General features: G+C 44.5%; 1 protein-coding gene across 1 annotated transcript in view; it reads left to right on the top strand.

The window, feature by feature from the left end:
* LOXHD1 (lipoxygenase homology PLAT domains 1) overlaps nucleotides 1-17,459 on the top strand; it is a 181,154-nt gene that overhangs the window by 121,540 nt on the left and 42,155 nt on the right. The window contains exons 28-35 of the mRNA XM_068108949.2: nucleotides 4,185-4,347; nucleotides 5,413-5,567; nucleotides 5,913-6,116; nucleotides 6,469-6,580; nucleotides 10,440-10,648; nucleotides 12,492-12,677; nucleotides 13,532-13,659; nucleotides 14,941-15,058. Coding sequence (XP_067965050.2) covers nucleotides 4,185-4,347; nucleotides 5,413-5,567; nucleotides 5,913-6,116; nucleotides 6,469-6,580; nucleotides 10,440-10,648; nucleotides 12,492-12,677; nucleotides 13,532-13,659; nucleotides 14,941-15,058 — 1,275 coding nt within the window. The remainder of the gene's footprint in view (nucleotides 1-4,184; nucleotides 4,348-5,412; nucleotides 5,568-5,912; nucleotides 6,117-6,468; nucleotides 6,581-10,439; nucleotides 10,649-12,491; nucleotides 12,678-13,531; nucleotides 13,660-14,940; nucleotides 15,059-17,459) is intronic.

The following is a 17,459-nucleotide window of genomic DNA, read 5'->3' as shown; positions in this document are numbered from 1 at the left end:
ATGCCCAGAGTGACTATATGAAGGAATATGGGGAAGAAATAAGGAGAAAAAAAAAAAGTGAACAAATAAGGAAAGGGGAGGAAGAAATAAGGAGAGACAGGAAAAAATAAAACTGAACGATTGGAGGCCTGTAGTGAACAAAGGGATGCCCAAACTGAAGAAATAAAAGTCCAAAGAGAACAAAAGAATGAACTTGGGTCACAGGAGAGGGACTGTTCGAAAGTAAATAGGGAATGTTCGGAAGTAAATAGGGAATGTTCAGAAGTAAATAGGGAATGTTTGGAAGTAAATGGGGAATGTTTGTTAAATGAGGACCTGGAGGGCTGTCAGACCTGTATGGATACCAGAATGCACCAGCAGGGGGAGGAATTGGAATTGGTGCAGCACCAGGGCGGTAATTTGGAGCAAGAGGTAAAAATATTGGAGGCCCGTGTAACAGAACAAGAGTGGGCCTTTGTAGATAAAGACCTGTTGGGGCCTCAATTGACTGATTATGAGAATGATTTGACACAGGAGCGGCTGGAGACTTGGGACATTACCATCGAGGGAGAGATTGCTCAGGTCCAACAGAGTCTGGGAGATGAGATGAGGTGAGTCGTTCCGTTAAGCATCCCCAGGATAAGATTAAGGTAACCAAGGGGACCCTCACCACAAACCACGATTGGGTACCAGAGGCTCCAAAATTGAATACGCAGCAGGGGGGGGGTGGTGTTTTGGCCCCGAGCTGGACCTCGGACATGAAGGAGTCGGGAAATAGAGCCGATAGAGAGCGATCATAGTCGGAAAGGAGAGAAAATAGTGATCGAATTCCACATAGCCACGAATCGATCGAATTCCACAAAAATAGCGATCCACATAGCCAATTTAGAGCAGCTGCATGGAAGGGCAGAGAAACCTGAAGAAGGGGTAGTGACCTGCAGCTGCGGTTGGGCACGCGAGGCCAAATTTTTTAAAAGGAGATTTAAACTCAAATTGCAATGGGAGTTTGGTTGGAGCAGCCGTGGCGGGAGTTGGTCCCCGGGCTGCGAAATTCGGATGAGGAGAGGTCATTGGGGTCGGCCTCATGGGAAATTGCCCCACTTGGAAATTGGTTGATGCCAGCCAGCTGGGGGGCTCTTCTGGCAGGATTAGAACGTGGGGTCCCACCAGGGGTGTCGTGGTATGGCCCGAGCCCCACGGGGAGTCTGGTGGAGTGTGGCGTCCCTTGTCCATCGGGGCGCCCCCCGAGCGAGTGTCTCGGGCCAGCAGGGTCACCGGACCCTGGAGGGGGTTGAGACCTACGGGGGTCTGAGGTGGTTTCTCACAGGCATCTGGTATGGGGTATCATGAGGACCACTAGGGGGAGGTGTTGCAGGTCGCGCTTTGGTGTCGGCAGCACGGATGGCCAACAAGGGCCTGATGTGATGACCGCCCGGGCATGCAGCCTGGCAGCCTCTCCCTAAGACTCTGGGACAGCCAGCATGTGGTGAGCATGCTGGTCTATGGACACGCATCGAACCGCATGGACAGGTATGATATAGCCCACCGGACAACAATTGGGGCATCTGTGGAAAGCAATAGTGTGAGCATGATCTTCCACAGATATTCTGTTGTGATTTCTGGACTCTCGGGTTGAGAAGAGAGCCATGGGATAAATCGGGAAATTGGAATGAGCTGAGCATACAGGGCCATGCTTGGCTGGCAAGTGTATGGAGAAGCGCCCTTCTTTGGTGAAAATAGTGAATTGTAGAAACATTGGTACGGGTAATTTGAGGGTTAGATGCAAAATTTAAGGGGAATTTTGTGAAGCCATGGTGGACACTTGGCCAGTGACACCATTATTGATCCAGGTGTGTTAGACCAAAGTGTTGGAGGCTGTGACAAAATTGATAGAGTAGCAGGCCAGCCTTCAACTGGCTACATGAGCGACAGCGCCAATATTGAGCCGCGGGGTTGTAGGGATGGAGTTGGGCAGTCAGGAGGTCAACGTCGTGTTATGGGTGGCCGAGGTGTGCGGACCGAGTCTTCCGGGATTGAGTCTCCTGGTGGAACACGACTTTCAACTACACCCTGGGCGTGGTTATATGTGGGTGGGCAATGGGGGCTGCATGTGGTCGGACTGGAGGATGTGAGAATGGCAGGGGACGTGATGTGGATGCCACCCACTGCGACCGTGCCCCTCAGGTCCGAGGCCTTGGGAATGCCGGAGTTGGCAGCAGGTGCTCACCAGATTGGCCAGCTTGGGCTAGTGGAGCCGTGGTCCTCGCAGGGGGGCCGAAGGATGAATGTTGGGTCGCACCCTTATGGACACTCGTGGGCCATGTTGGTGGTTTGGCTGCTCAACTTACCCGATATCGCTTGCACGGTAGAGGGGCGGAGCTGTCGTAGCCAAGGGTAGTAGTGTAGTAAAGGTCACCGGAGGAGGTGGATCCATATGCTTGCCAGTGCAGCGGATAAAAGGAAATTTGTGGAATTTGATAGGCCCTATAGGATAAATTTGGAATTCAGTCGGGTGGATGACACTCTAGGACCCGACCGACCTGCGACTGCCTGCACATAAGATAAGGTGAGGCCTTGATATTTACTGTCCCAGGGGTTCAGTTCTTGCTCATAAATTGGGACATGAGTAATTTGGAATGGGGGCGGATGAGAGCGATGACATGATATGACTGTCTTTTGGTCTCCTGTTCAAAGTGATGGATCCATGTTTCATCCCCAGTGACGATTTCGTGACAAAAAGCTTTCACCATCAGCCTCATAACGGGAGAGCAAATTTGAACACACCTCTTTCTGCAAAGTTTTGTGATCGTCAGTTAGTCTTTGTGGAACCCAACGTGCACACACTTTTGAATATCCTAAGGCATCAATAATGTTGTTAACACTTCCCTTGGATAAAATGAGAGCTCAGTTGCAAGCCTTCTGGTTGTAATCCGTCGGTCTTTTCGAATGAGTTCATCAGCACGTTGAAGCAACGCCGGAGTGAATGCTGTTGTTGGCCGGCCAGAGCGAGGCGCATCACTGAGCTCTGCTTGGCCTTTCTCAGAGCCCGCAATTCGTGAAGCCCAACGACTAACAGTGCTTTTATCAACAGCATTGACTCCGTATACATTGAAAGCCCGCTAGGAGTTTGCAAAAAAGCACCTAAAGAACTCTCAGACTGTGAGAAACAAGATTATGTGGGCTTTAATGTGTCTTTCACTGAGGAGAGGCTTCCGTGTGGCCAATCTGCCATAAAGCCTGGATCGGTGGAGTGTTGCAGTGATGGTTGTCCTTCTGGAAGTTTCTCCCATCTCCACACAGGATCTCTGGAGCTCAGCCAGAGTGACCATCGGGTTCTTGGTCACCTCTATTACCAAGGCCCTTCTCCCCCGATTGCTCAGTTTGGCCGGGCGGCCAGCTCCAGTAAGAGTCCTGGTTGTTCCAAACTTCTTCCATTTAAGAATTATGGAGGCCACTGTGCTCTTGGGAACCTTCAATGCAGCAGAATTTTTTTGTAGGCTTCCCCAGATCTGTGCCTCGACACAATCCTGTCTCTGAGCTCTGCAGGCAGTTCCTTCGACCTCATGGCTTGGTTTTTGCTCTGATATGCATTGTCAGCCGTGAGACCTTATATAGACAGGTGTGTGCCTTTCCAAATCATGTCCAATCAATATTGAATTTACCACAGGTGGACTCCAATCAAGGTGTAGAAACATCTCAAAGATGATCAAGAGAAATGGGAGGCACTTGAGCAAAATTTCAAGTGACACAGGAAAGGGTCTGAATACTTATGTAAATGTGATATTTCAGTTTTTTCTTTTTAATAAATTTGCTAAACTTTCTAAAATCCTGTTTTCTCTTTGTCATTATGGGGTATTGAGTGTAGATTGATGAGGGAAAAAATGAATTTAAACGATCTCAGCATAAGGCTGCAACATAACAAAATGTGAAAAAAGTGAAGGGGTCTGAATACTTTCTGAATGCACTGTATTTAATGTTTAGTGCTGCCTAATAAAATAATGATTTCTGATTTTAAAAAAAAATGTCTATTTGTGGTTTGCTCACAGTTTGGTTTCTTGTGCTTTTGAATGTAGAGCCTCATTTGTTCAATCCACCTTTAAATGTCTACTTAATTTTTCTCACTGAAAAAGATCAGATTCTGTTGTTTAAAAAATCATGAAAGCCAGCATGCGGTTTCACGAGATGTTTCCTGTGTTCTTACACAGGGTTCACAGCGGATCACATTTCCTTGCCAACGCTGGCTCGCGCACTCTGAGGATGATGGTGAGATTTTGTGTGAGTTGGTACCAAGCATTGTGGTGCTGGAGGTTCTCGATGATGATGGGCAGGTGCTGGTGACTGAAAACCCATATGAAGACCCGCTACAGGGTGGGCTTTTTCACATTGGGATGTTATTCAAGCATGCCATCTTGAAGATTTTCCATTTGTCATACTTTTGATGTCTTCCAATGTTTGTTCGAATAGCTTATTTGATAATGATCTTGAAAACAAAAAGTTTTCATATTGCGCTCGATATATTCAGTTGTTAATAACAAGGTTAACTAGGTCAAGGTCAAGGTCAAATAAGGACATAATTTCAATCCTTACTATAATTCTCGGACTGGTGTATATTTGTCGCTCTACTCCCCTTACAGTTCTGTGCCGATTACATCCAACCTGGCTACATAAGATCAGCATGACCGCTATTAGTGTATAGGAGTGTTTTTACCTTTGCTGGTGATCTTTGGGTGGGAGGGAGGGGGAGACTGGCAAATTGTCTATGTAAATGTGCAGCATGTAGCGCTGCCTCCAGGTGGGAGAGGATATTACAAGCTCCCACCCTTTACAGTATGTACAGTATTGCTGTCCCCACGTTTTCCAGTGCAGTGACATGTTTTGAATTATAAGCAGGAGGCATGTTTTTGCTTCGTGCATGCAGCCCGCGTTATTTGTTTTATTTTCGAGAGTGATTGAGGCAGCTGTCAGTTGCCTATACACCGCCCAAATAAAGGAACATGTTGCATGCATGGACCAAAATCACCCATAGGGGTGGGTGCTATGCTAGTATGATATAATAATGAATTTGTTTTTGATTTATCAACTTCCAACGTAGTTAGCTTCAACTTACCTGATGTCTTCGATTGGTGTGATGATGTCATGTTAGCCTTCCGAATGTTTCTTCAACACCCTGTATGGTGACAAGTTTTCTTACATATTAATACTTCCGATTATTTTGTCTGACAATTGTTCAATCTTGAGGTGGTTGCAATTAAGAAAAGTACTTCATATGTGAGTGTGCTAATTGTTTCATTTTAAATATATAAGTTGCATTTTGAATGTTCTCTTGCCCTTGTTTGTGTATCTGATTTATATTTGGTGAAATGCATGTTTTTCCAGTTCAGTAGCTCAGTTTGTGTGCTGTTTTTTTGTTTGTTTTTTTACAACATGTGCCAGCACTCACCTATAAGGTGTGTGTGTATACTGGTGATGTACGAGGGGCTGGTACTGATGCCAATGTATTCCTGACTATCTATGGAGACCAGGGAGACACTGGTGAGAGGAAACTGAGCAAGTCCGAAACCAACACCAACAAGTTTGAAAAGGGCAAGGTTTGTCAGGACCAATTTTGTTGTGCATCATTCGGTAAGATGTGTATGTTAAGTCGTGCTCATATTTATGATGCAACTTGGGCCTATTATGTCACTGTGGAGTATGGACCTTCCTCACTACACAATTATATACAGAAGAACTCGACAACATCCTAATTTCATTAAGATTTTCAACTGTGTACGACACTAATTTTTGTCCTCCTAGCTTTTAGCACCAGCATCCATTACCACCCAGGCCACAAATCGCAATAGGCACGCCGTGGCGGAGCAACAAACACTCCGTGTTTGTGTGGGTCGCCTCTCTTTATGATGCTCGGATGTTCGCTGCACGTTCCGTGTGTGCAGGAAGATAAGTTTTCTTTTGAGGCCATTGACATTCGGAATCTGTACAAAGTTAACATCCGCCATGACAACAGTCTGCTGGGTGCCGGCTGGTTCCTGGAGAGGGTCGAGGTGACAGTGAGGGACGAGACCTGTGTTTTCCACTGTGAACGCTGGCTGTCTCGCAGTAAGGAGGACGGATGTATTGAGCGCATACTCTATGTGCAAGTACGTCTGAACAACTCTTAAACTTCAATGGTGCTGTCCATTAATCTATACTAACATGATTTGCTCAATGTGAACACTGCCATAACTTTACTTTAGAGCTCAAATCTTCAATGAGCATTTATATTTTGACACATTTTCCTGTGAGATAGCAGTAAAGGTACTCTAGTGATTCAAAAATTTGAGTGATTTGTATTTGAGGACTTCATAGTCATGCAACACCTTGGATTTTTCTTAAAGATTGGAGAATTTGGGAAAAAAAAGATTGGAAAATTGTTTGACTCCATAGGGTGTTTCTCAACACTGTTCCTTTAGTGATTGCATGATGGTACTCTTGTACTCATTTTGTTTTCAGGGTTACAATGGAAATAGAGAAGAAGAAGACCGCATTTGTTTATCACAAGTTCATCACATGACTGATAATGTGCTACGTGAGAAAAACGAAAAGTCGTTGAAGCACACGAAGAGTAAGTACCATTTGGAGGGATGTTTTCATCTTCACTACATTGCTGTGAATATAGGTCTGAAATTAAGGAATTATGTCGTCATTATGGACATCATTGTTTAGACAATAACTTGGTAGCTTGTACCTGTTGCTGCGTTTCAGCCTGGGGAAGAACTGCTGAAATCTATCTATCCAGGAAATTAGAGCTGTCTCCCTTGACATATCACGTGCCTTCAATACGGTCTGGCACCCCGCTCTGCTCACCAAACCCTCCTCCTTTGGTATCCATGGAAATCTGGGGAAGAACTGCTGAAATCTATCTAAACAGGAAATTAGAGCTGTCTCCCTTGACATTTCACGTGCCTTCGATACGGTCTGGCACCCTGCTCTGCTCACCAAACCCTCCTCCTTTGGTATCCATGGAAATCTCCACGCATGGCTGGTGGACTTCCTCTCTAGTCGTAGTCAACGTGTGGCCCTGAATGGGTTTCTCTCATCTCCTCTTCCTGTTCAGGCTGGAGTTCCCCAAGGCAGTGTTCTGGGCCCTGTGCTTTTCTGGTCTTCATCAATGATCTCTCTGACTCTCTTGAAAATCCTCTCTATCTCTTTGCTGATGACTCTACTCTCTGTCACTCCATTCCTCATCCCTCAGATTGGCAGTCTGCAGCCTCCTCACTCTCTGCAGACCTGGACAAAATCACAGACTGAGCAAACAAGTGGAACATGTCTTTCAATCCTGACAAATCTCACACTCTTACGATGTCTCTCCGAAAAGACCGACTGGACAACCCTGCCATCCACTTTCTGAATAATCCTCTCCAAGAAGTTCTGTCACTCAAGCTTTTGGGTCTCACTATCTGCCATGATCTTTCCTGGGAAAACCACATTTCAAATCTGGCCTCGAAAGCCAGTCGCCGACTGGGCATCCTCCGTCGTGCGAAGTCCTTCCTTGGCACACCTGAGCTCCTCACCACATACAAGGCTTTCATCCGCAGCTCAATGGAATACTGCTCTCCCCTCTGGGCTGGTGCTCCTGCCTCACACCTAGCTCGTCTTCACGCTGTTGAAACCAAAGCGTTCAGAATCATTGGAATCTCCTGCGATGAAGCTAACTCCAAGGGCCTTTCACTCACTCACCGCAGGCAGGTTGGTGGTCTTTCTGTCTTCTACCGACTCCTCTCTGGCCTTGCCCCCCCCCCCCCCCAGCTCTCTCTGGGTTCTGTCCCCCAAATATTCCTACAGGTCGCACAAGATCTGCCTGCAACCCTCTTATGGTTAAACTGCCAAAATGAAGACTCTCTGCTCACCTCCACTCCTTCATTCCTCTTTTCTCCCGCCTCTGGAACAAACTCCCTCACTCTCTTCAATCCCACTCCACCCTCCAGGTCTTTAAAACAGCTGTTCACCACCATCTCTTATCTTCCCCCATCCAAAACCTTGATCTTTTCTACCCCTGCTAATTTCACCCCAAATCCACTTTTTTGAAATACCAACTTCTGTCCTGGAAGTCCTTGGTGTCCTTGTGTTTTATACTTCTCCCACCCCCCCCCCCCACCCCCCTTCCCACGCCTCCTCCCCCCAAGCCCTCTCCCTCCCACACATCTCCCGATGTCCCTGCTCTCAAATGTTATGTTTGTGTGCTTCCCCTTCTCTCCCCATCTTGTCTTCCGCTCCCTCTTTTTATATATTTTGTTTGTCTGGTTGATTTGTTTGTGAAATAAATGTTAGCTCTTTCACGAGCCTCGATTCAGTATACAAAAAAAAAAAAAGCCGGGTTCTTCCCGACATCTTTGTTATTTATTACCTTTCACATTTCTTTCTACTTTTTACATTTCTCTTTATTCATTCTAATTCTTGCCTTTTCTTTATTTCTCTCTTTCTTTAACCATCTGTCTAAGAAGTGAATTCTTGCAGAAATTTTTCTGTAAGGCTCACTTGGCTGCGCCTGGATGGGTTTGAGGGTTGTGGAGTAGCGGCTGAAACCCGAATCCTATTCAGGTTCCTCCAGATGACTATTTTTGCTCTTTACTTCTTCGGGATCCTTCTGATGAGTCTAATCCAGTATTTGGTTTTACATTCGATTTCACATCGAATGGAAATAGCCTAAAATGACATCAAATATATGGCCATGAGATTCGTTCATCCACCAAAATACATGATCCTGGACCTGATCACATGTTGCAAGTATCTAGATGTCACTCTGATGTTTGTTTTTTTGTATATAGAGTTGAGGCTCGTGGTAGAGCTAGTACACTAAACGGATCAGGACGTAACAGGTGAATAAAAATAGTAGAGAGAAGGGGGAGGGAGGAACCCAACAGCAGAGATGGACAAGATGGAGGGCCAATGTAAAAAAAACAATGTTGGGCTGACGTAATTTTGTCCCAGCGGGCCAATGGCGGGTCGACGTTGGAAGGGAGAGCTGGCCCAACGTTGGACAGACAAACAATGGGTGTGGGGAGGAATATGGGGCAGGAAAGGATGCATGGGGTGGACAAGATGGATACAGAAGAAGCAAACTCTCAGGAAGGAAAAACTTGAAATTTGGAAGGTGGGGGACTTGAGGTTGGGTGAGGGGTGGTTAACGAGGGTAGACAAGATCATGGTTTCGGAATGAGAATGATCTGAGATGGTGGAGAACAGCTGTTCAGACCTGGAGTGGAGAGTGAGATTGAAGAGGATATGGAAGTGGGTTGCACAGATGGGGGGGGTGGGGGGGGGGAAAGGAACAAATGAGTTGAGGTGTGCAGCGATCCTGGATTTAGGTAGTTTCACCAGAAGGTGGTTGATGGTGAGCCGTGTGTGCCCTGCAGAAACCTAAGGGGATTGGTAGGGGGGAGGAGACAAAGCATGGCGAGAGCAGATGGTGCAAGACCAGAAAAGGAGGTGGGTAGAAGACAAAGATACCACCGGCCTGTGATCGATCCATAGACTGAGCTTCATGACAAAGCGATAGGCCCGATCTTATAGGCGATAGGGAATTTTTGGGGATTGAACTTGTATATTTTACAAGTTCACTGAATTTATAGTAAAACCGTGTGTGTGTGTGTGTGTGTGTGTGTGTGTGTGTGTGTGTGTGTGTGTGTGTGTGTGTGTGTGTGTGTGTGTGTGTGTGTGTGTGTGTGTGTGTGTGTGTGTGTGTGTGTGTGTGTGTGTGTGTGTGTGTGTGTGTGTGTGTGTGTGTGTGTGTGTGTGTGTGTGTGTGTGTGTGTGTGTGTGTGTGTGTGATCAGTGGAACTGATTTATCCCACAAAATCGGTTTGTAAACAGCTTATTGTTTCTAACAATAGAATTAGCCCTTTGTAAAAGGAAAGATAAGCTGGTTTGTACTCTAGGTCCCCCGCCTTTTGAGTGGTTGACACACACACACACACACACACACACACAGACACACACATGCGTGCACACACACACAGACACATGCACACACACTCACACACAGACACACACACACACACCTATTTAACAAGAAACAAGGGAGGAATAATCTCGCATGCACCAGCCAAATTACCAGATGGTTGCCATGGCAACAAAAATCAGCCAATCTCCAATGTGATCTAATCAGGTTAAGATATTAAGATAATGTCATGAGGAATAGACATCTGCAATATGAAAGCTAAATGTTCAACGGTTTTTGAAATATCACGGACACAAAAGTACATGGACAGATGATCTGGTGGTCGGTCTGTCTGTCGGTCGATCCTCATTTTAATGTCCCCTGTCTCTGAACTTGACGGAGTGGTGGGGCCACACATTTAATCAAAAGACTTATCGCAACATTTTGCACATTTTGTAGTATATTGAAATTGTTATACACGAGACACAACAATTTGCACTGAACACCAGTTTGCCTTTAACAATATTCCCTTTGTGTTGTACAGTGATCCCCTACTATGTGGTGGTGACCACAGGCCCATCAAAAGAGCACAGCACAAAAAGCAGAGGTTTTGTCATCTTATTTGGCACAAGGGATCGCCGTACTTGTCGTCTTTGGTTGGACTCGACAGATGAGAAGGCCGGCTTTGGGCCAGATTCCTCACAGAAGTATCGACTCCGCGGCCAGGACATCGGAGAGCTACGGAATGTAGAGGTAAGGTCGTACATGGTTTTGAAGGTTCCCCTTTTTCTATATCATTCACTGAAGCTCGTTTGCTCCTTTTTGAGTTTAAAATTTGGTTACAAATTGTTCCTCAGTTCTTGACTGACTGCTGGGGAAGGCAAGGGCAAACCACCCAGCATATAACACTTGCCAAAAGATGCTTCAAGAGCACCTGTCAAAAGTATGGTTTTTTTTTTTTTTTTTTTTTTTTTTTTGTATACAAGATCGAGGCTCGTGAAAGAGCGAACATTAATCACACAGAAAGACAAACAGACACATAAAACAAATAACATCGGGAGCGGTAGACAAGATGGGGAGAGAGGGGGAAGGACACAAACACAACATTTGAGAGCAGGGACCGAGAGACATGGAGACATCGAGAGATCTGTGGGAGGGAGAGGGCTTTGGGGGGGAGGCATGTGAAGGGGGGGAGGCATGTGAAGGGGGGGAGGCATGTGAAGGGGGGGGGGTGGGAGAGGTATAAACATATGGACACTGCCAGGATTTCCAGGAAATAAGTTGGAATTTCAAACAAGGTGGATCTGGGGTGAATTAGTGGGGGTAGAAAAGATCAAGGTTATGGATGGGGGAAGATAAGAGATGGTGGTGAACAGCTGTTTTAAAGACCTGGAGGGAGGAGAGGGATTGAAGGGAGTGTGGGAGTTTGTTCCACAGGCGGGAGAAAAGAGGAATGAAAGAGTGAATGTGAGCAGAGAGCCGAGATTTCGGCAGTTTAACCATCAGAGGGTTGCTGGCAGATCTTGTGCGACCTGTAGGAATATTTGGGGGACAGAGCACAGAGAGAGCTGGGGGAGCAAGGCCGGAGAGGAGTCGGTAGAAGACAGAAAGACCACCTACCTGCCTGCGTACATGGATTATGGATTATTAAAATGGATTGGATTATTAAATGGTACATGGATTATTAAAATAATAACTTGAAAGCATATGAAAATGCAAAGCCTGTCCGTGCATTTGTTTGTATTCAGACGTCTTCTTCTTCTTCCATACGCTCAAAATAACGAAAACAGTTTCAAAATAATACAAAATGAAAATTGTCGATTTTATGCAACCTTGACCTTTGACCTTTTGATCTAAAAAAATAATCGACTCCTACCTTTTGATTCGTGAACCAATTCAGTGACCCGATATGCCAATTCTTTAAATTGGCAGGTCAATCGGATGAAAATTGACGATTTTACGTGACGCTGACCTTTGACCTTTTGACAAAATTATTAATTTGCCTTCTCCATATTCTCTTGATAAAGCTTTGTTGAAAATTTGAGGACAAAACTCAAATGATAAATTTAAATTTCACGTCAATTGGATGAGAATTGCTGATTTTATGTGACGCTGACCTTTGACCTTTTCACCTTTTGAGAAAATTATTAATTTGCCTTCTCCATATTATCATAATAAGTCTTTGGTGAAAATTTGATGACAATAGCTCAAATGGTAAAAAAAAAAATTTTATGTCCCGGACAGACACACACACACACACACACACACACACACACGCACAGACAGACACATAAGTGATTACAAAAACCCATCTCCTGTGCTAATGATGATGATTATGAGGATGAGAGATATGGATCAATCTTTGGATGTAGGCATGAGCAAACTTGGTTTCAGTGTCCATCCACAGACACTATAGGCTCATCGTGGGTCTCAATCCACATGTTCAATGCTGTAATATTACTGTTGTTATTATTATTATCAATAATAATATTAAAAATCTCAAAGCAATCAACTGTTAACATTCTGAACAAATGTATTTGCAAACACATGCTGAGCCCATTGTCTGTCTCTGATTTTACCTGTACATCATGAACAGCTCGGCCATGACGGGATCACTGCGGAGAGTTGCTGGTTTGTGGAAGAGTTAGAAGTCGTGATGCCAACACGAGGCTTCATGTATGTCATACCGTGTAAATGCTGGTTTGCCAAGGACCGTGACGATGGACGCACCGCACGAACCTTTAGCATCTTGGATGCCAGTTGCATCCCTATCATGCCCAAGGTTCGACCATTCCTGCTTGGTATTCACTGCTTGCGGTGTACTCGTACATGTGAAGTCGAACGTGACATGTTCAGTGTAGTTATTGGCTATGTAATATATAAAGCTCAATTAGTGTTGTTTGTTTGTTTATATATGCTTCAAAAACTAAAAAAACTACTGAACCAAATACAACCATATTTTGCATGTTACCTAAGGGTACCCCAAGTATGGTTTCTGTCTGGGTAGCATATCTGGGAGAGGAGTTCAGGATGGGGGGAAGATCCCAATTCTCTCTAAGTAAGTGTGTGTCATATAGCGCCACCTGGTGGTAGCTGGTATTATGGGTCATCGTCTTATACAAATAAATCTTAAACAACTTAATAATATACATTATGGTGATGTTATAATCTGAGTGAGAATTATTAGAAATTTTCAAAAATGTTACATTTCACTCATTTTAAACGGAGGTTCAAACCAAAGCATCCAACACTGAGCTTCGCAGCGAAATGGAAGTGATTTTTGCTTGTGCCATATGTAAGCAGCGATGATGGGTGATGACGGTGATGTTAGCTGACTTCCAAGCAGATGCAAGATGACCTCGAGCAGATTATAGAGTGAATAGAGTAGAATGTTTGTGAAGTACAACATGCTGTCTTTTGATTAAATCCGTCAGTAAAGTGACGGGTACTTCTGCTCGTTGATTATAAATGTGGATTAGTTGATGAAATTTCACCAGCTTGAATCTCACACCATTTTCTTCGGCACTTGTACATTTTGATCACGTGCATTAAAATATATCTTTGTTTTGATCACGTGCATTAAAATATATCTTTGTTTTGATCACGTGCATTAAAATATATCTTTGTACTCTGCAGGTCCTGTACGAAGTGGCGGTTTTCACTGGTGACATACATCATGGTGGAACTGATGCGAACATATTTATGAGCGTTTTTGGTGCTATTGGTGTGACTGAAGACATGCAATTGATGAAGAATTGGAGCAGGTAAAGTTCGTAACAATACCATGCTGTGCAATGGTTTCCATCAGGCTTTGTCTCCATGAATATTCACGATATTTTTTGTTTCCTTCAAATACAATATTTCGAGATATTGACATGCTTAGACACATAGGACCCTAACGTATGAAATTCTTTCAAAAAGTTGTAGGAATGAGATACAATATTCAAAGAAATGACAATTTTATTTTTGGATTTTCCAATATGGCGTCTCTTGACTTAATTGCAGTTTTCTATACCTGTAATTAGTCCTTCAAATCATCTATAATAAAGTATTAGTTTTTCAGATTGCTCTCCTTCAGCCACAACTCGTTTGCTCCAGGGAGTTCCTCAAGGCTGATTAATTGAGCCTAACTTAAATATCCAGATATCCACCACAGGTGGTGCTGTTCGCAATTTAATTAATTAAAATTGGCGATTTTTGTTTCGTCGTATGTACTTTATAAAATTGGCAATTTTTGAGATGGTGGCGAGCAACTGTCTTGAAAACCTGGAGGAAATAATGAGATTGAAGAGAATGTGGAAGATGATTCCACAGGTCGGGGAAAAGAGGAACAAATGAGTGGAGGTGAGCCTTGGGGTAAGGGACACAGAACAAAGAGCAGAGGGTGCAAGACCAGGAATGAGATGGTAAAAGACAGACTACCGACCTGTTTGAGATGTGAAAGTGATAGGTCCATTGACTCGGCTTTATCATGGGAGATTCCAATGATCTTAAAGTTCTTGTTTTCCACGGCATCAAGCTGAGCAAGGTGTAAGGCAGGGGAGCCAACCCAGAGGGGAAAGCAGTATTCCATCAAGCTTCCGTTGAAAGCCTTGTAGATGTATAAGAGTTCAGGTGTGCCAAGGAAGGACTTTGCAGGGTAGAGGATGCTCAGTTGGCAACTAGCTTTTGAGGCCAACTTTAGAGGTATGTTTTGGGCAAGAAAGATCATGGCTGATAGTGAGATTTGATGCAAAACTCATTTGGATGTGAACTACGAATCTTTTTATTGTCCGTTTGTTGTCTCTCAATTTATTGTCTCTCATTGTTTGATCTGCTTAGACTCCTGGAGGTATGCACACTCACCACTAAGCTATCTAGCCTGGTTTCGATTTTGAATCTCGACCCAGCTACAAACTGCCATCTTGATGTTTTGCAGTCAGAGTGAGAAATCCATGTGTGTGCCGTCCCTCGGATGGACGATAAACTGGATGTTGTTCTTTCTTCCTATTGGGTACTGCTTTGCATCACATATGATTGTGAAGTTGCGACGTCCCTCTCCTTAGGTTTGAAAGAGGCCAGGCTGATGTTATAACCATGGAGATTGACGATGTGGCTTCACTGCAAAAAATTCGTGTGCGGACTGATGGCAAAGGCTGCCGTCCGCACTGGTTCCTTGAAAAGGTGAAGTCACAGCATAAGCTAGACAATGCCTTAACTTACTTGTAATTTTTGCACTTTTTATTAGTAGATTTATTACCTCTGCCACCAAAGGTGGATGGAGGTTATGTTTTCACCCCTGTCTGTCAGTTTGTTTGTTTGTCAGTTTGTGAACAAAATATATCAAAAAGTTGTGGACGGATTCGGACGAAATTTGGCAGAGATGTAGGGTATGTGACAAGGACGAAATGATTCGATTTTGATGAAGATCAGGATTCGGATCTGGCTACTAGAATTTTAAAAGTGATTCTTCACCATTGGGAGATAGTAGTCAGGTTCAGTATGTCCAGATTTAAAGTTTCGTTGGATTTTTTGGGGGATTTGGAAATCTATATATTTTTGGAAACTATATTGTATAGTCAGTCAGAAAACCAATGTTGCTATTTGCACAGACTTCTGTATGGCGGCCATCTTGGATTTTCAAAATTGCTGCCGTAGAACTAATTTTTCTCAATATCTCAGCTTCTAAATAACATAGAGCTTTGATTCTAACGGCTAAACATACATTTTCAAGGGCCCCGAATCCAATGGTAACAAGTTCGATAAGCTAGACATGACCATAGATCTCCTATGTGGCGGCCATCTTGGATTTTTCAAACTGGCCGCCGTAAAATTGATGTTTCTCAGGATCTCATCTTCTAAATAGAGCTTCTAAATTCATCTCTAACAATGCCAATGCTAGACAGAGATTCTTCATGGTTACACCAGAATTATCACGCCTGTCAAAAGACTTCAAGAGTCAGTTTGGCCTGGAAGGTGACAAGATCACAGAACATCATGACCTTGGTCCAAGTGCAGTCAAGAGGGAGCATGAAGCAAATCAACAAGATCAAGGCTGCGATACTGAGTCACGGGAATCCATTTGACACTGAAGGTGACAAGCTGCACAATGTGATAACGAATGCTTACATCCCAGACGAGTATGTACCACAGATCTTGAACATTGATGTCACTGGTCAGAAGTTGTATGAAGACTACGTGTCGGAGCGTATCAATGGAGATGTTAGCCTCTGGGCACCAGTCAAGAAGGACAACAACAAGATGTTCACGTCTGGGAACAAGAGAACCACAGTGAAACTCAGAGACAGGACTGTGGATCTGAATGAGACTAAGGAACTGTACGGAAGGCTCATGGTCCTTGCCAAGTCAAACAGAGACGTCAACCAGAAATATGCCATCGGAAATTACGAGTTCACTGTGACACCAAGAGCACTGTTCGCTGCAGATGGGACAATTCTTCCATGCACTGACAAGTCGAAGTTAATTCATCTCCTCGACAAGTTAGCAAGAGCAGAAATTCACCCCGAAGATCAGCAGCAGACACCAGCTGCAAGTGTTCTACAAGAAGATCCAATGGACACAAGAACTATGGCATCCACATCTAGTAAACCTACAAGTCAGAAGATTGCACTGGTGGATGGGATGGTACTTGTGCATAAGCTGACAAAGAAACCAGCCACTGTAGTGAAAGTCAACGATCTGGGTGAATGCTTCAATGACAGACTCATGTCTCTAACAAAAGATTGTGATGAGATCATACTGGTCTTTGACACGTACAAAAACGATTCTCTGAAGAGTGCTACCAGGGCTAAAAGAAGGCAAGGAAAGGATGCAGTACAGTATCAAGTCAGAGATGACACCAACATCAAACACATCCCAATGAGCAGATTCCTTTCTCATGACAAAACAAAGGCTGATCTGACTGACTATCTGGCAGCGAAAACTCTAGAATACAACAGTCACTCATCCAAGTTGATCATCACGTCTGCTTCAGGGCGTACTAGGAGCAACAGTGACCTGCTCTTCGAGGACAACAACCATGAAGAAGCTGACACCCTGTTGATCCACCAGGCCGTGCTGGCATCCCAGCGAAACCCACATGATGCGCAGTTGGTGTTCTTCTCTCCCGACACAGATGTCCTGGTACTAGTCATAGCAAACTATGACCTACTGCTGAGGAATACATCCATTTCCATGGCCTCTGGAATACTTCAAATAGAGCCACTGTGGACAGCTCTAGGGGTCGAAAGAGCAAAGGCGTTGCCAGCCTTTCATGCTTTCACAGGGGCAGACAACACTGGGAGGTTCTCTCGAATAGGCAAAGCAACCTGGCTGCATGTCTACCTCAAAGCAAGTGAAGATGTCATAGACACCATGCGAATGCTTTCAGATGCAACTGAAGTGACGGAGGACATGTTGTCCACACTAGCTAACTTAGTATGCGCTGCTTACTCTCCAAATGGCATCCACATCGACAGCATCCCCGAACTACGATGGTCTCTTTTGCAAATACATGGCAGAAAGTGACAGGCTTCCTCCTACTCTTGGAGCTCTCAAGCAGCACATCCTTATAGTCCATATCCAA

The sequence above is a fragment of the Myxine glutinosa genome, chromosome 2 (genome assembly GCF_964187855.1).
Source record: "Myxine glutinosa chromosome 2, kmMyxGlut1.1, whole genome shotgun sequence".
Classification (NCBI taxonomy): domain Eukaryota; kingdom Metazoa; phylum Chordata; class Myxini; order Myxiniformes; family Myxinidae; genus Myxine; species Myxine glutinosa.
The sequence above is the reverse complement of the archived record's forward strand: the minus strand, read 5'-3'. Positions and strand labels throughout refer to the sequence as shown.